Source organism: Dermacentor albipictus, chromosome 2 (genome assembly GCF_038994185.2).
Source record: "Dermacentor albipictus isolate Rhodes 1998 colony chromosome 2, USDA_Dalb.pri_finalv2, whole genome shotgun sequence".
Taxonomy (NCBI): Eukaryota; Metazoa; Arthropoda; class Arachnida; order Ixodida; family Ixodidae; genus Dermacentor; species Dermacentor albipictus.
In genome coordinates, this window is record NC_091822.1 from 127,701,999 (window position 1) to 127,721,403 (window position 19,405).

Below are 19,405 nucleotides of genomic sequence, written 5' to 3' on the forward strand. Positions count from 1 at the left end.
ATATATAACTTGTACATACACATAGTATAATGGCTCATTTGAAGAAAAGCACATAAACCACGAGTATGTATCACACAAAAGGCGTGTGCACAAGGCAAAAATAAAAAAAAATGCTGTGTTCACGTCGTGTTTGGGAGATTTTCATGAATTTTAATGTTCACGGGTTGTCCTATACGGAATTGATAATAAAGAATCGGGCTTCATGTAGATAGGGCGTTAGAAATGCTTTACTGGCTATCTTGCTTGCTTTTTGATGGACAGTGCTCGTAGATGGCATGTCTCTGGTGCAGTCACTGCAGCCTCCTTGAGCCCCTCTGAGGACTGTGTGAGGTCCATGGTTCAGAGTATGAGAAGGACTTCTCTATTCCCATCTTCCAGGATAAAGTTGAGTCAGGCAGTTGCAGTCCTTAGGTAAGAATAATGAAAGTGATTAATACATTTGTTGTGTGCATTGACGATTCAGGCAGTGCAAATGGCATCAAATTGAGGTAGCACGCTCTTGTCGTAAGTATATGACAGAGATGTTGCCTGCGACCGCCAGGCTGACTAAAGGTTGTTCAAGCGACTTCCTGCGTCATGCTACTAGTGCTAACTCCCTGGGGGAACGAAAAGTGCTCTTGGGAGCAACACTGGCATTGCATCTTGCAGCCGAACACAATGTGTTGACGATGCGGAGTAGCCTGTGTACGTTTGATAGCTGTGCATCCATTGCAATACTGCATTGCTAAGCTTTGTGTGATGTAATATGAGGGTAGGAACATTGCTTAAATTGGTTGTTCCAGAGTGCAGCTTGCTGGTCACCTCGTGCCTTTCTTTTTTGTACCCTTTCGTGTTCTATATTTTCTCTCTTCTCCATGATTGCTTACGTACTTTCACCGTTTTGAACACTGTGTCAATTTATAAAAAGTTGAATAAAAAGAAAACTGTGCTTTTTTTAGGACTATCAGCAGTGCCAATGACGATGCATCTGTTGGGAAGATGGCGCAGGAGAGCTATGACAGGACACTAGCCAAGCATCATCCGTGGCTTATCAGGAAAGGAGCTTCTCTAGCCATGTTGACTCTCCCGAAGGTTGATGAGGTCAGAATTTGTTTTTGGGCATGCTATCCTTCATGCTGATTGATCGGGGTACAGAATTGCCATGCATATAACCCAACCAAAAATTCAGAAGCTTTACAGAAATTTTGATGCAAGTTAAATGCAAATTTTGATGTTAGGTGTGGCTTCGTGGCAGGGTGCCTATCTTTGTCATGAGATGGCTTTCTGCTTCAAGGAGGAGCAGAAGTGAAGATGGCGATGTCTGAACATATGAAACAATGTTTCAGGAAGCTTTGCTTTGTGCGAAGGTGTGCTGCATTGCTTTTATATAGATTAGGTTGTTGTGCGATTATAATTTTGCAGGTTTATGTGTGCCAACCTTTTCCTTCCTTTACTTTTTCGAGGGTTGTCAGGGTGTCTACCAACTGGTAAAACTGGGCATTCTCAGGGAAATTGAATAGTGTGGAAAAACTCAGGGAAAACTCAGGGATTTTGTGCCTTTGTCAGGGAAAATTAACTGCAATATTGAAGGTGCAGCAGTAGCGTAGAGGTAGAGCATCCGCCTTGCATGCAAGAGGACCGTGGTTCGAATCTTGGTGCCGCGTAATTTTCCACCGGATTAAAAAAAATCTGCGTGTTGATAAAATCACATAACAGGCCTGGAGTGCGGACTGATCCCGGTGACCAGAACTGGTAACACACTCCCTCACCAGAGCAGGTTTGGCCACCTTGGTGCAATACTTGGCCACAACCTCCTATATGAATACAATAATCAAACCCCGGCCCTCAGTCCCCAGCAGCTGCAAAGCAACTGACTACGGCGGCAGTCAGACCTGTGACACAGCTGGGGGTGCTAAGAATCTCTGGGTCCAGACAGGTTGCCATTGGAATCTGAACCTGGCAACATTTAACGCTAGAATGTTATCTAGTGAGGCAAGTCTAGCAGTGCTATTGGAGGAATTAGAGGGCAGTAAATGGGATAATAGGGCTCAGTGAAGTTAGGAGGACAAATGAATCATCTACAGTGCTACCGGGGCTTAGCGGAGAGACGAGAACTAGGAGTCGGATTCCTGATTAATAAGGATATAGCTGGTAACATACAGGAATTCTATAGCATTAACGAGAGGATGGCAGGTCTTGTCTTGAAACTCAATAAGAGGTACAAATTGAAGGTCGTACAGGTCTGCGCCCCTACATCCAGTCATGATGACCAGGAAGTCGAAAGCTTCTATGAAGACGTGGAATTGGTGATGGGTACAGTCAAAACAAAATACAGTATACTGATGGGCGACTTCAGTGCCAGGGTTGGCAAAAAGCAGGCTGGAGACAAGTCAGTAGCGGAATATGGCATAGGCTCTAGGAATAGCAGGGGAGAGTTATTAGTGTAGTTTGCAGAACAGAATAATATGCGGATAATGAATCCCTTCTTTGGCAAGTGGGACAGCCGAAAGTGGACGTGGAGGTGCCCGAATGGCGAGACTAGAAATGAAATAGACCTCGTACTCCGCGCTAACCCTGGCATCATACAAGATGTGGACGTACTTAGCAAGGTGCGCTGCAGTGACCATAGGATGGTAAGAACTTGAATTAGCCCAGACTGCAGGAGGGAACGGAAGAAACTGGTACATAAAAAGCCGATCAGTGAGTTAGCAGTAAGAGGGAAAATAGAGGAATTCCGGATCAAGCTACAGAACAGATATTTGGCTTTAACTCGGGAAGAGGACCTTAGTGTCGAAGCAATGAATGACAGTCTTATGGGCATCATTAAGGAGTGTGCAATAGAAGTCAGTGGTAACTCTTTTAGACAGGATACCAGTACGCTATCGCAGGAGACGAAAGATCTGATCAAGAAACTCCAATGTATGAAAGCCTCTAACCCTACAGCTAGAATAGAACTGGCAGAACTTTACCAGTTAATCAATAAGCGTAAGACAGCTGACATAAGGAAGTATAATATGGATAGAATTGAACATGCTCTCAGGAACGGAGGAAGCCTAAAAGCAGTGAAGAAGAAACTAGGAATAGGCAAGAATCAGATGTATGCGTTAAGAGACAAAGCCGGCAATATAATTACTAATAGGGATGAGATAGTTCAAGTGGCTGAGGAGTTCTATAGAGATTTATACAGTACCAGTGGCACCCACGTCGATAATGGAAGAGAGAATAGTCTAGAGGAATTTGAAATCCCACAAGTAACGCCGGAAGAAGTAAAGAAAGCCTTAGGAGCTATGCAAAGGGGGAAGGCAGCTGGGAGGATCAGGTAACAGCAGATTTATTGAAGGATGGTCGGCCGATTGTTCTAGAGAAAGTGGCCACCCTGTATACACAATGCCTCATGACTTCGAGCATACCGGAATCTTGGAATCTTGGAAACTCGGGGACCATTTGCAATGCATGCTCACTGACCTGGAGATTCAAAGCAGAAGTTGGGTCTAAAAATTAATCAGAAAACTAAAGTAATGTTTAACAGTCTCAGAAGAAAACAACAGTTCACGATAGGTAGCGAGGCACTGGAAGTGGTAAAGGAATACATCTACTTAGGGCAGGTAGTGACTGCGGATCCGGATTGTGAGACTGAAATAATCAGAAGAACAAGAATGGGCTGGGGTGCATTTGGCAGGCATTCTCAGAGCACGAACAGCAGGTTGCCATTATCCCTCAAGAGAAAAGTGTATCACAGCTGTGTCTTACCAGTACTCACGTACGGGGCAGAAACCTGGAAGCTTACAAAAGGGTTATACTTAAATTGAGGACGACGCAACGAGCTATGGAAAGAAGAATGATGGTTGTAATGTTAAGGGATAAGAAAAGAGCAGATTGGGTGAGGGAACAAACACGAGTTCATGACATCTTAGTTGAAATCAAGAAAAAGAAATGAGCATGGGCAGGGCACGTAATGAGGAGGGAAGATAACCGATGGTCATTACGAAGGTTTATGGACTGTATTCCAAGGGAAGGGAAGCGTAGCAGGGGCCGGCAGAAAGTTAGGTGGGCGGATGAGATTTGGAAGTTTGCAGGGACAACATGGCCACATTAGTACATGATTGGGGTAGTTGGAGAAGTATGGGAGAGGCCTTTGCCCTGCAGTGGGCGTAATCAGGCTGATGATGATGATGACCGGAAACTTCATATGGCCGTGATCATCTACCTGCTACTATAATCAACTTCACATCAACGGTACCCGTTATATCCCACAAACAGTGCCATTGGAAATTACAAATGGCAGACTGCTCTGTTTTCACAGAAAGTGCCAGGCTGGAGGAGCTTATTTTAACAGAACTAAGCAGTGACGAAATTAGTGAAAAATTTACTAACTGTATTATTTCTGTATCTGAAAAGGCGATTCCACAATCTTCTGCCGTTGTTCGGAAAAAGGTGAATCCTTGCTGGACACAGGAATGCACCGTAGCAAAAAAGTAGCAAAATAAGGCTTGGGGAATCTTACACAGATATCCAATACATAACTTTCTGAATTTCAAACAAGCCAAAAGGAAAGCTCGATATATTCGGAGACAGATGGAAAAATTGTCTTGGCAGAAATATATATCTACAATTAATAGCACAGTCACATCCAAAAGGATGTGGTAACAGGTCAGGAAGTTTAACGGGGACTACTCATCATACACAATACCCCTACTTACACCTCCAGGCACTAGGCCAACACTACAAGAACAAGCGAATATACTTGGGGAGCATTTCTATAACGTCTCTAGCTTGGCTAGGTATTCAAACACGTTCTTAAAATACGAACTGTCGGCATAAAAGGAGAAACTATCAACTGCTTTTATGTCAAGGGACTTTACAAGAACTTAACAGGGTTCTCTGTGCTGGCAAAAAAAAACTGCAGTAGGCCCTGACTGGATCCATTATTCCTTGCTTGCACACCTGTCGCAAGCATCTGTAGATGCTCTCCTTAAATTTTTAACAAAGTATTTGAATCTGGAATCATGCCAAAAAGTTGGAAAAACGCAATAGTTGTGCCTTTTTTTTAAAACAGGTAAATCCCCCACATCCCCAAGCAACTGTTGACCCATTGCCCTGACAAGCTGTTTGGCGAAATCATATGAAAGTGTCGTAAATGTGAGATTAACATTCATGCTTGATATATGGAACTTCATTGATTTTCATCAATGCGGGCATAAAAAAGGGTGTTCAACGACGGACCACCTCGACTGACTTGAACGTAAAATACGTGAAGCATTCTTACACAAACAGCACTGCCTGGCAGTGTTCTTCGATATAGAAAAAGCGTATTGTCATGTGGTAGTGACGTTAAAGAACACAGTAGCAATACTGTGAAACGCAAAACTAGCTTTTATTGGGTGTACCTGTGCCCACAAAGAGAGGCTATACTTAAAGCACAGCTATAGCGGCGAACACAGTCAGCAATCGTCAAAAATCTGATCAGTGGGTCAAGCGCGTTAGCTTTTATAGATCAGTCGTCAAATGTTCCAGAGTAACCGCTGGGACCCGCTTGTCTTCCACAAAGTTCTACACAATTTGTGTCGCGCATACATGCAATCAGATCACAAAAGTTGCGGGGAAAGACAGCGGATGGAACCATCGATAACATTTCAGAAACTTCTTTTACATGCAGGCGCGTCCTGCGCTGTGCGATAACATTTGTTAGGTGGTGAGAAGTGGTCGCTTGATAAAGAAGTACACGTGTCAATACTTCCCTCTTAGAAAGCATCGTCCCGATGCTACAAATATACGAGAGCGAAACACAAAAGGACACTTATCAAACAAAAGTGACAAAACAGCGAAAAGCAACAAAGTCCAAAGGTCAGTTACGCGAAGTCCCAAAGTTAATTAACGCTGGTAGTACGACTCGAGTCGCACAACGTGGACTATTTCAGGTCGTGAACGGCGCCGCTGTGATAGCGAAATGCCGTCTGGCACGACCTCATAGTCCAGTGCGCCAATACGTCGGATGATCTTGTACGGTCCGAAACAGCGATGCAAAAGCTGCTCACTCAGTCCTCGTTGGCGTATAGGGGTCCAAACCCAAACATGGTCACCGGGCTGGTACTCGTCGAGGCGTTGTCGGAGGTTGTAGTGTCGGTTGTCAGTACGCTGCTGGTTCTTGATCCGTAGGCAGGCAAGCTGTCGGGCTTCTTCGGCGCGCTGGAGATAGGTCGCGACGTCAAGATTCCCTTCGTCGGCGACGTGCGGCGGCATAGCGTCGAGCGTCGTCGTCAGGTTCCTGCCGCAAACCAACTTGAACGGCGTGATCTGTGTTGTTTCTTGCACCGCCGTGTTGTGAGTGAAGGTTACATATGGCAGGACGGTGTCCCACGTCTTGTGCTCACCGTCGACGTACATTGCTAGCATGTCAGCGAGGGTCTTGTTCAGGCGCTCCGTGAGACTATTCGTTTGCAGATGGTAGGCAGTTGTCCTCCTGTGGCTTGTCTAGCTATATTGCAGAATGGCTTGGGTGAGCTCTGCTGTAAAAGCCGTTCCTCAGTCGGTGATGAGAACTTCTGGGGCACCATGTCGCAGCAGGATGTTATCGACGAAAAATTTCGCCACTTCGGCTGCGCTGCCTTTCGGTGGAGCTTTAGTTTCAGCAAAGCGGGTGAGATAGTCCGTCGCCACGATGATCCACTTATTTCCGGATGTTGATGCCGGAAACGGTCCCAACAAATCCATCCCGATCTGCTGAAATGGTCGGCAAGGAGGTTTGATCGGCCGTAGTAATCCTGCTGGCCTTGGTGGTGTCTTGCGTCGCTGCCAGTCTCGGCATGTCTTAATATAATGGACAACGTCGGCGGTCAGACGCATCCAGTAATACCTTTCCTGTATCCTCGACAGCATTCGGGAGAATCCGAGGTGCCCAGTGGTTGGATCGTCATGTAGGGCGTACAGTACTTCTGGACGCAGCGCTGACAGAACAACAAGAAGGTAGCTGGCGCGGACTGGTGAGAAGTTCTTCTTTACAAGCAGGTTGTTTTGTAATGTGAACGAAGACAATCTGTGCTTAAAGGTACTACGTCGGTGTTCCCTTCCAAATACTCGACGAGGCCTTTTAGCTCCAGGTCTGCTCGTTGCTGTTTAGTGAAGTCTTCTGCGCTTATTATTCCGAGGAAGGCGTCGTCATCCTCATCGTCTTCCAGTGGGGCATCGATGGGGGCGCGTGCTAGGGAGTCGGCGTTTTCACCCGGACTTGTAGATTACCATGATGTCATATTTTTGCAGTCTGAGGCTCCACCTTGCCAGCCGTCCTAAAGGTTCCTTTAAGTTAGCTAGCCAACACAATGCGTGATGGTCGCTGACGACTTTGAATGGCCTGCCATAGAGGTAAGGGTGGAATTTTGCTGTAGCCCAAATGATGGCGAGGCATTCCTTTTCGGTTGTAGAATAATTGCCTTCCGCTTTTGACAGCGACCGGCTAGCATAAGATACCACCCGTTCATGTCTGTCTTTCTTCTGGACTAGGACGGCACCAAGGCCTAGGCTACTGGCGTCAGTGTGGATTTCAGTATCGGCGTCCTCATCGAAATGTGCAAGTACCAGTGGTGACTGCATGCGTCGTTTTAGTTCTTGGAATGCGTCGGCCTGCGGCGTTTGCCACTTGAACTCGACATCAGATTTGGTTAGATGCGTTAGCGGCTCAGCGATGCATGAAAAGTCCTTGACAAAGCGCCTGTAGTAGGCACACATGCCAAGGAATCTACGCACTGCTTTTTTGTCGATGGGCTGCGGGAACTTTGCAATGGCAGCTGTTTTCTGCGGGTTGGGGCATACTCCGGATTTGCTTATGATGTGGCCTAGGAACAGAAGCTCATCGTATGCGAAGCGGCACTTTTCTGGCTTCAGAGTGAGCCCTGATGATTTGATGGCCTCTAGTGCTGTGGCAAGCTGCCTAAGGTGATCGTCGAAATTTCCGGCGAAGACGACGACGTCGTCCAAGTAAACAAGATAGGTCTGCCACTTTGAATCCTGCTAACACCGTGTCCATGATGCGCTGGAACGTTGCAGACGCCGAGCACAGTCCGAATGGCATGACCTTGAACTCGTAGAGGCCATCTTGCATGATGAAGGCAGTCTTTTCGCGATCTCTCTCGTCGACTTCTATTTGCCAGCAGCCAGACTTGAGGTCCATTGACGAGAAGTATTTAGCGTTGCAGAGCCAATCCAACGCGTCATCTATCCGTGGAAGGGGGTATACATTCTTCTTCGTGATCTTGTTAAGTAGACGATAATCGACGCAGAAACGTAGGGTTCCGTCCTTTTTCTTCACCAAGACTACAGGAGATGACCACGGGCTTTTCAACGACTGGGTGGTGTCGTCGCGCAGCATTTCATCGAATTGTTCTCTTATAGCTTCACGTTCTCACGGCGAAACTCGGTAAGGGCTCTGGTGGAGTGATTGAGCGCACTCTTCGGTTATTATGCGATGCTTTGCAACTGGTGTTTGTCGAATCCTCGATGACGTTGAAAAGCAGTTTTTGTATCGTCGAAGAAGACTTCTGAGCTGTTGCTGCTTGCTCATGGGGAGACTTGGATTTACGTCGAAGTCTGGTTCGGGAACTATGGTCGTCGGGGTGGATGCGGCAGAACCGGAGAGAACAAACGCATTACTGGTTTCCAGAATTTCTTCGATGTACGCGATCGTAGTGCCCTTGTTGATGTGTTTGAACTCCTGGCTGAAATTTGTCAGCAACACTTTAGTTTTTCCTTCGTGCAGTCGCGCGATCCCTCTTGCAACGCAAATTTCATGGTCTAGCAGTAGATGTTGGTCACCCTCGAGGACGCCTTCTACGTCGGCAGGTGTTTTGGTGCCGACGGAAATGACAATGCTGGAGTGACGCGAGATGCTGACTTGACTTTCGAGCACGCTTAAGGGATGGTGACTACGAGAGCTCTCTGGCAGTATCGCTCGATCTTCCAACAGCGTTATCGACTTCGACTTCAGGTCGCTGATTGCGCCGTGTTGGTTCAGGAAGTCCATGCCGAGAATGATGTCTTGTGAACACTGTTGGAGGATAACGAAGGTGGCAGGGTAAGTCCTGTTATGAACGGTAATTCTTGCCGTACAGATTCCAGTCGGCGTAACGAGGTGTCCTCCAGCGGTCCAAATTTGAGGGCCCTTCCATGCAGTCTTAACCTTCTTCAACTGGGCGGCAATGTGTCCACTCATGACAGAGTAATCGGCCCCTGTGTCGACAAAGGCGGTGACTGCGTGGCTGTCGAGAAACACGTCGAGGTCGGTGATTCTTTGTCTTGCGTTACAGTTAGGTCTTGGCGTCGGATCACAGCTGCGTCTCGTTGACCTGTGGCTGGTACGTGGTGTCGTGAGGTCGTCTTTCGTCGGCGTATTCTTTGCTTCCAGACTTCGTCGGGACGGCGGCGTGTGGTTATGTCGTCGAGGTAGTTTCTTTGGCGTCTTCGGCGGCGGCGGAGGATCTTTGTCAGTTCGACGAACAGCAACCGCCCCTCCATCGGTCGCTGCTTTTAGTTTTCCGGATATGGGCTCGCTGACCGGCCCCGGGCTGGGCCAGTGCATGGACGGCACTGCGGTGACAGGTAGCGGCCTGGTGACGGCGAATGGGACGGTTGTCGAGGGCTCCACTGAGTAGCAACGAGGTAGTCGGTGATGTCAAGAGGGCGTTCACCTTCCCTTGGGCGCTGTGCGTTGACAGCGAAGCCTCGCAATCCCAGGTCGCGGTATGGGCATGTCCGGCTTCGCCGGACATGCCCATACCGCGGACACATGTTTGGCTTCGCCGCAGTGGGAGCAGAGCGGGCGGTGGTTGGAAGCGCGCCAAATGTCCATCTTCCTCACGTAGGTGCGCTGGGTGATGGGTGGCCGTGCTGGCGGCGGCGGACGACGGAATTGCGGCGTTACAGGGCCCTGGCGCAGTCGCGGAGGGGGACCTTGACAGCGTGCGACGGCAGCGTAGGTCATCGCTTCTGGCTGGGGATGCCGTAATTGAGGTTGCACCTCAGGAACTCCCAGCGATTGCTGAACCTCATCTTTCACGATGTCAGCGATCGAAGCTACTTGAGGCTGTGACGAAGGCAAGACCTTGCGTAGTTCTTCGCGCACAATGGCCCTGATGGTCTCTTGGAGATCAACGGAGCCCAGCGCTTGGATGGCACACTGAGGCGTGAGCACTTGGCGGTTATTTTGCCTAGTGCGCATTTCTAAAGTTTTCTCAATCGTCGCAGCCTCTGTCAGGAACTCAGCTACGGTCTTCGGCGGGTTTCGGATTAGTCCGGCGAAAAGTTCTTGCTTTACGCCTCGCATTAAGAAACATACTTCTTTCTTTTCGGACATTTCCGGGTTGGCGTGCCGGAAAAGACGGGTCATCTCTTCTGTGAAGATGGTGATTGTCTCATTGAGCAGTTGGCCTCGGGTTTCCAGCAGAAATTCGGCCCTTTCTTTTCGGACAACGCTTATGAATGTCCTCAAGAAGTTACTGCGGAACAGGTCTCATGTTGCAAGGGTGGACTCCCAGTTCTCGAACCAAGTCCTCGCGGAATCTTCCAAAAAGAAGTACACATGTCGTAGCTTATCCTCATATGTTCAGTTGTTAAAGGTCGAGGTCCTTTCGAAGGTTTCGAGCCAGGTTTCCGGATCCTCCGACATAGCTCTACAGAAGGTAGGGGGCTCTCTGGGTTGTTGAAGTACGACAGGTGACACTGGGGCTGCCATTGTGGTTGTCTTGGCCATAATCTTTTTGGTCTTCTTAGGTAGAAGTCCATGCTCCGGGGGCAGCTGTTGTAGACGATGGCTTGCTCGATGGTCCGGGGCTACATTGGTGCTCTCTTTGCGGTCCGGGCTTGGATCACAGGTTATCGGGGGCATCCGGTACATGGACGAAAAGCACCTCCACCAGATGTCACGTGGTAGTAACGTTAAAGAACACAGTAGCAATACTGTGAAAGGCAAAACTAGCTTTTATTGGGCGAACCTGTGCCAACAAAGACAGGCTACACTTAAAGCGCAATGATAGCGGCGAACACAGTCGGCGATCATCGAAAATTTGATCAGCGGGTCAAGCGCATCGGCTTTTATAGATCAGTCGTCGAATGTCTCAGAGTAACCGCTGGGACCCGCATGTCTTCCACAAAGTTCTACACTATTCGCGTCGCGCATACATGCAATCAGATTGATGTAGTAGTTCTGCGGAAACCCGCAAGGTGGAGAGAAGTAATGAATAAAGGGAAAATCAGACATCCACCCGTTCATAGCAATTGCTACAAAGGAAACCCATACGGGTCCCTCGAAAGAAAAGCCTCATAGTTGAAGAAATATTCGTCCTGGTATGAGCTTTTCTTTCGAGGAACCCGTATGGGTTTCCTTTGTAGCAATTGCTACGAACCGGTGGATGTCTGATTTTCTCTTTATTCATGCAATCACATTACACAAGTTGCGGGGAAAGACAGCGAATGGAACCATTGGTAACATTCCAGAAACTTCTTTTACATGCAGGCGCGTCCTGCGCTGTGCGATAACATTTGTTAGATGGTGAGAAGTGGTCGCCCGATAAAGATAAAGAAGTACACGTGTCAGTATGATACCACTTGGAGATTTGGAATTTTACGTGACTTCGCTGAGTTAAGAATCTGTGGCAAAATGCTAAACTGTCTCGCTGATTTCATGCCCAACTGAACATTCCAAATCTGTCTAGGCTCTGTGCTCTCGTGCACATTTATCCAGGAAAACGGCATGCCACAGGGTTGCTTACTTAGCACAACACTGTTTATAGTAAAAATGAACTCTATTAACAAAATCATTCCCCCCTCTGTTATGCATTCCATATACATTGATGATCTGCAAATAGCGTGCCGCACCTCAAACTTACCAACATGTGAAAGGCAGCTCCAGATAACAATAAACTAATGTAGTGGGCTGAGAAAAATGACTTCCACTTCTCTACTCAAAAAGCTGTTACAGTGCTATTCTCACAAAAATGAGGATCATACATAGACCCGGTTTTAAAATTGAATGATGTCGCGCTGCCGGTAAAACAAGAATATATATTCTTGGGAGTAATCTTTGACTAAAAACTAACCTTCCTAGCCCACATTAATACACTAAGGATTAAGCCAAATAAAGCATTGAATATCCTCAAAGTTCTAACTCATAAGCACAGGGGTTCCGACCAAACGTGTCTTTTACGTATTTACTGGTCTCTTGTCCGTAGTCTTTTAGACTACGGCTCCGTAGTTTACGGCTCAGCCAGACAGTCCTACATCTGATGACTTGATCCAGTACACAACCTTGGACTGCGACTGGCAAGTGGTGCCTACAGAACATCACCTATTCAAGGTTTATACGTTGAGTGTAATGAATCCTCCTTGAAGCAGCGCAGAGCATCCCTCATTTTTTCCTATATACTCAGAATTCAGTCACCACCGCAACACATATGCCACAACATCCTCACACAATGCAACTCACGCCTATGCTATACAAATAAACCGAACATGATTAGGCCGCTTGTCCTGCAGTATGAGCAATATTGTCGAGATTATGACATTCCTCGTGATGTCCTCCAGATTGCCAAAAAACCACAATGGCTGCTCCCGTGGTACGATTTCACAGTTATGTGACTGGAAGTTAGCACTTCTAAAGAAAAGAGACACACCCCACACAAACACATAATACAAGAATTTCGTGCTCTTCAGCACAAATATAAAAATAACATGAAATATTACACTGATGGCCCTAAAACAAAAGATCACGTGGGTGTGGGTCTGTAACGGAAAATTGGGAAACTAATATTCAATTACCACAGCATGCCTCTGTTTTCATGGCCGAAGTTTACGCTATAAGGGTTGTTAAAAAGATTATCACTGATAAACACAAAAATGCAATCATATACTCTAATTCCTTAAGCACACTGATGGCTCTGCATCTCAAATCTGGGTGTGAACCCCTGATAGGAGACATTCTAAACATTGTGCCGCTTAACAAATACGGGAGGTCAATTTATATGTGAAAAGAGCCACAAGACACACACTACACCAAAAACGACATCAACCTTATTGCAAACAGACACAACTGTAATAAACAACAGAAAATCCACTACCGAAGTTTTCACACAGACCTCCACACGCCTGACTGCACACACACAAAGCCAAACAGAAACCGAGCTCGAATTAAGGCAGGCATGCTGTAATAAACCTGCCAAACAGAAAAACACCCCACGCAAATCTATCCGCAAAAAGACAAATAAATGACAGACATCGCAAATCAATAACTCTTGTCTGCCACGAAGCACCGAATTCCTACAGGCTAGAAAACTTACCCTAAAAACATTCGAGCTGCACCTCCCATCTGAAAACCTACACAATCTCCACAGAGAAAAATGTACTGTAATCCCTAAAGGTCTAACACTGGAGGCTGTACCAGCTCTAGGAACACTCCCACCACACCATCGTACAAACGGGCAAACAACATTGCACAATGCCTCACTTTCACTTTTGAATATCCTCAAGGAACACTGCGAAGAACAAATCACAAGTTTTAGCCACAGATGTCTGAGCATAGCTCTGACACCAGATGAGAAGAAAGATTTATAACATTGTGATGAAAAACAGTCTAGAAAATTGGTTCAAAAACAAAGGATAAAAGCAAACTTTAATCAAAAAACAACCTTCCAGGCAAACAGCCACCACACGCCCACCGCCGACAAGAGGGACCTCAAGTTTAGAAGTACCAGATGTGACGGAAACTTCCACAAAATTAAGCCACTCCAATGTTGTAGACATTTCAAAAACATTAAGTTAAAAATAAATAGGCGTACTCAGCAAGGGCCTAAACTTTTGTCCCGCGAACAACACAATAAATTATTTCGAGCTTCACAAGGACCTCTCAGAATTTTCCAGACGAATGCGTATCAGACACTTTTTCGCAGACCAGACACTGGGACGACACCACTTAGAGCCCAATCCACTTGGACTCCCCAACCAGAGCAAGCCGTAGAACTTGACATATACCTTAAAACTATCTGTAAAGAAATTATAAGCCAATCCAAGACATCTAAGCGACCTAAAAACATAACTGCATCGGAGAGTCATATCATTTCAAATCTTAGTTGTTGGAATGACATTGTTATTAAGGAAGCAGATAACGTTGGAAGTATAGTTATTTGGCAAGCACGAGGCTTGCAGACAATAAACAACCCAGAACATTACCGTAAGCTAGATAGCGATCCGACATTATCCTACACAGTGACAATTACCAACAGGCTGAAATCACTTTTGGCTGATGAATTGATAACGCCATTAGAATACAAATTTCTTAAACCAAGCAATAAAACAGCCGGGCGTTTTTACCTCCTTCCAAAAATTCATAAAATTCCATCCACTGAACTATACACCGCTACTATCCCAGGTCGCCGGATAGTATCAAATAACACCCCGACAGAGAGCATCTCCACATTCCTTAACCGCTTCCTTGGTGACTTGCCAAAAGCACTTCTGTCATTTGTACAAGATATGCACCACCTGCTGAGAGTTATAGAGGACATTAATACTAAAGGCACACTACCCCACAACATAATTCTCGCAACACTAGACGTAATGGCCCTGTACACTAACATTCCAATCCCTTATGGTTTATCTTCGATAAAACAAACGCTGTCTAAGCACAATGCAAAACACTCTACTGAAGACTTGTCTCTCCTTGAATTAGTTCTAATGTATAACTACTTCGAACTTGAGGAGAGTTACTACTTAAATACACGGGTACGCCTTTTGCACCAACCTACGCGAACATATTTATGGGGATTCTAGAAACAGATTTCCTATCGCGCTGCACTGACAAGCCCCACACATACCTACGATACATAGACGACATATTCATAATATGAGGACATGGTCAAGACAGTGTAGATAAATATGTAGCATTCCTAAACTCTTTTCATCCAACAATAAAATTCACATCAGAATCCTCAACTGAGCGCATAAACTTTCTGGACACAACAATATACATTGACAATGGGGAGCTAAAGACAAGCTGTATAGGAAACCTTTCGACAAACAACAATACCTAGAATATACGAGCCACCATCCCAGACATTGTGAACAAGGCATCTTTAAAAGGCCAAGCCACACGACTACGTCGCAGTTGTGTTGAAAACCAAGACTGCATAGATAGACTCGATCACCTTAAAGAAACGCTATCAAACAGAAACCACCCAAACAATGCCTTTCAAAAAGCCTACACTGATACAACCAAACTTGATCGAGCCGAAGTTCTTGAGCCCCGCCGTAGGATCACAAGAATAACAACGCCTCTTCTAACTATTAAATTCTCAAGCCCACTCCCAAACGTGAACAACATCCTCAGTAAATACTACCCAATTCTCACCAGCAACCAGAAACTTGATTTTTCCCGACCCACCCAGAGTATCCTATAGACGCAACACTAATTTTTAAAGACATTCTTGTCATGCCAAACTAAGGAACAAAGACGAAGTTGGGAACCGGTCCCTGTGGCCGCCCTAGGTGCTCCACATGTAAACATATTCAATCTACAACTAAAGTAAAAAGTACAGCATTGAATTACTCACATTAGGTAACTTCCAGTTTCACCTGCACATCAAGCAACGTAGTCTACTGTTTAGACTGTGCCGCTTGTAGCACAATACATACGTGAGACTGGACAACAAATTCATACAAGACTCAATGGTCACCGCAGAGATACAAAACACAATTTACCTAAAGCAGTAGCCAGCCACTTTAATGTACATGGTCATATATTTGACAAAAGCAAGGCTCTATATACTACAAACAAATTTCCATTCACTTCGTGAGAGGAAATATACGAAATCATACCTCATGCACAAGTTTAATTGCCTACACCCGACAGGAATTAATTTGGCAGGTGGCAACTTAGAATCTTTAAAAGCGGTAACTTATATCTGAAATTCTCATATCATCAACCAAGATACAAAACACATTATGCCACCAGCTAACCTTAATTCTTAACCTCGCCTATTCCTGCATTTAAAAAAATTATGTCCTGCCTACTACTCAATTTGATATACGCTTTCATGTTTGTTTATATCAACTGTACATCCCCCTTTTTCCATGTACACCTTCCCCCGCCCGCTTCTGCGCACGTCACCTTCCTGTTTGTTATTCCGGTTTCGGTTCCCCACCTCTCTTTTCTCCTTTTTTGTCTGTTTTTTATTGCATGTTTTTTGAAACACTCTCATCAACACACTCCGAAGTCCCAGACGTCAGCATAAATTTTTCGGCGTCTCAGCCACATGGGGTATCGCCATTTCTGTATGCTGCCGTAATGACACCTACGTTGAGCTACTGGGGCTAACGTCCTTTGAAAGACCATGCCGCTGCCTTCCATTTACATTGCACCCATACTCCTTATCACCATTTTAACTACTTCAAAATTACTCGACGCATTGCTGCTATGCTGCTCAAGTCATTCGTTCAACTCGTTTTTTTGGGGGGGGGGGGGGTCTTTTGTGTTATCCGCGCACTGATCGCCTGACCGGCTCTTCTAATGCCACAAAAAACATGCTGCCAACGACACCACTGAATGCTCCCTAACCTCTCACTTTCCCAACGCCCTCCCATGCCCCCTTCTTTTCTTTTTTTCTTGTTCTTCCTTTTCTTCCCTCTTGGTGTCCTTCCCCCATTTTTTCTTCTCCTTTTCTTTTTTTTCTTTTCTCCCCGCCTTCCCCCTCTCCTGCTCTTGTCCCCTCGTTTTGGGAACGGCGCTCAAAGACGTCAGGCGACAGCGCTGACTACCTCTGAAGTCTCTCCCTTTGTAACCAACTGCCACCGACAAAAACTGCATGTGACATCACTGCACTTAACCTTTAAAACTAACATGCCGAGGATGATGAGGCCACCTTTGGCGAAGATAGGTCCTCCTATCGAAACGTTGGCCAGCCTTTCATAGGCACCTTATCCCTGTTTACAAACTTTATACCACAGTGTGCTATTCCATCTGTCAGCCCCCTTCTTGATATTGGACAACACTTCCATATAAAAATAGTATCCGTGTGGTTAGAAAAGCCTTAACGTCAAAATGGAAAAAGAATGGGACCGTTATGCCGACAACAAGCTACATCTCACTAAACCCATAGTCGGTGAGTGGAAGTCACGTTATCATCAGGAGCAGTTCTTCGAAGCAGTTTTATGCCGACTACGCATTGGGCACACACCTCACACACAATTATTTACTTATGAAAGAAGACAAACCAACATGTGAGAAATGCCAAGAACCACTAACAGTTATGCATACAATACTGACATGTACACACATAGAAATACACAGACGAAACCTTTTCCACAACTTATATCAACTACACATACCTTTACTGCCTGCCTTAATTTTAGGTGATGATCCGCTAGTCCAATTTATCTGACGTGCGTAAATTTTTAGACCGACACTGGATTTTTACATAATATATAATTAACATAGGCTTTTCCTTGCTGAACTGGATTTTAAAACTCCTCATGTTTGGCGCAGCCAGAGTCCTTCCATTTTTTTTTTCTGGTCACGAAACTGCCGCCTCAGTTTCATATAGAGCCAGTGCCCGCCGCTAGAGGCGCAACCGTGCATGAGAGGGCATGCGAACGCCGCTACCACTGTGATTGTGTGTGGGGCAGCCTCGGTATTCTAGCTTTCTCAACTTCCTCAACCGTCGCTCTAGTTTCACGTAACTATTTTTAGCATTGAATATGCTTAAATTACTGCCTGAGCATGTCTTCTGCCATGATGTGAGCGCCCGGGACGAAAAAAAGCCGCTCATAACATGGAGCTTGCGGCGATCTCAGACCAAAAAAAATTTTTTAAATCTGGGATCTTAAGAGCCAGAACCGCGATACGATTATGAGGCACGCTGTAGTGGGGGACTCAGGATTAATTTTGACAATCTGGGATCCTTTAAAATGCACCTAAATTTAAATAAATGTAAATAAATGTCTGAATGAGATTTAGGTAGGATTAATGCAAGACAAACTTCGCTACTAAATGTCTTTAAATGCATCTAAAGGTCTGCAAAGTGATGCCCTTTCTGAATAAGATTTGGGTAGGATTAATGCAAGACAAACCTCGCTACTAAATTTTTTTAAATTGCACCTAAATTTAAATAAATGGTTGTTTTGCATTTTGCCCCCGTCGAAATGCGTCCGCTGTACACGGCCGGGCGGTATCGGTCCAGATTTCTTCATCATCGCCGTTCGCCTCAACACTTCGGTGGGCTCCGCAAGGAAATTGAGCTGCTCCATGCACTTAAGATTTCTCTGCAAATGCAAAGCGATGCCATTTCTGAATGAGATTTAGGTAGGAATAATGCAAGACAAACTTCGCTACTAAATGTCTTCGGTGCGGCTTTTAGCAACGGAATAAGGTGAACGTGAGCTGTTAGGACCTGCACAGTTGAAACTAGCTGTATTTTAATTAGGCAATAGCCTTAGCAAGCAGTCGTTTAGAAGTGTCAGTAAGCCCAGCACTTATTCACGCTGCTCGTGGTTTCGACGCAGAAATGACGAGACTAGGTATTTTGGTTCTTAATGCGCTACTATTTGCAATATGTTAAAAACGTTATAATTCGATTAAGAAAAGAAATAGAATGTGTTGGTGCAAAAACAACAAACAAGCACGATCATTTATTTATCATGTAAAATAAGCGGAGGGAAATACAGACAGCACTGAGGCGTCCGGTCACGAATGTTCCACCATTCACAATGCAAGAAGTTTGTTAAAAGCATGACACTGATATTATAAGCATAAAGAAATAACATCAGACGTGAGAGATATGTATTGGGGGGCAGGAAACAAACACCAGCAAACTAATGGCAATTAATACAGAATGCATAATCGATTGTTTCTATAAACAAGAAAGTGTAAAGCATAAGCATTTCATAACACATGGCAAAACAACTCTCAAACGAACACAAGTAGCCACATCCCAAATGCAGCAATTTTTTTTAATGGCTTGTTAGAGATACCACCATTCTACTTCTTCAGCTGTTACTTGCAACACGTGTTCGGCATCGTTGTCCCACCCTGTCACTTCAACTAAACAGCCCAGCACTCGAAAAATTGCGCAGCATATGCACAAAACGCACCCAATCACTCAGCTCGCCTCGCAGTGCACATGCATTTCGGTACGCGAACTATGCCCTCTGTAACACAGTGGCGCCGCATCGCGGCACCTTTGAGTAGCATATGAACATCACCCATAGCGTGACGCCGGAGTTTCGTGACCAGAAAAACATGGAAGGACTCTGGCGCAGCTTAGCCTTAGCCGCTTTTGCACCATTAAACCACATTTAACTAACTAAATATAGGCTTAACCTCGGCTGGACGCTGTCAGCATTGACTCAAACTGTGTGTGCGGATGGCGAGGGCAGAAGTTCGTGCAGCCTACGT

The 19,405-nt window shown here is 45.6% G+C and overlaps 1 protein-coding gene across 4 annotated transcripts in view; it reads left to right on the forward strand.

Moving 5' to 3' along the window:
• Positions 1 to 19,405, forward strand: part of LOC135897411 (ceramide-1-phosphate transfer protein) — a 43,920-nt gene that overhangs the window by 10,502 nt on the left and 14,013 nt on the right. For 3 of the 4 annotated variants that reach the window (XM_070533968.1, XM_065426024.2, XM_065426023.2), the window contains 2 exons: positions 271 to 411; positions 939 to 1,080. In XM_070533968.1, the coding sequence (XP_070390069.1) occupies positions 271 to 411; positions 939 to 1,080 (283 nt within the window). The remainder of the gene's footprint in view (positions 1 to 270; positions 412 to 938; positions 1,081 to 19,405) is intronic. The other variant, XM_065426025.2, reaches the window with a different exon arrangement.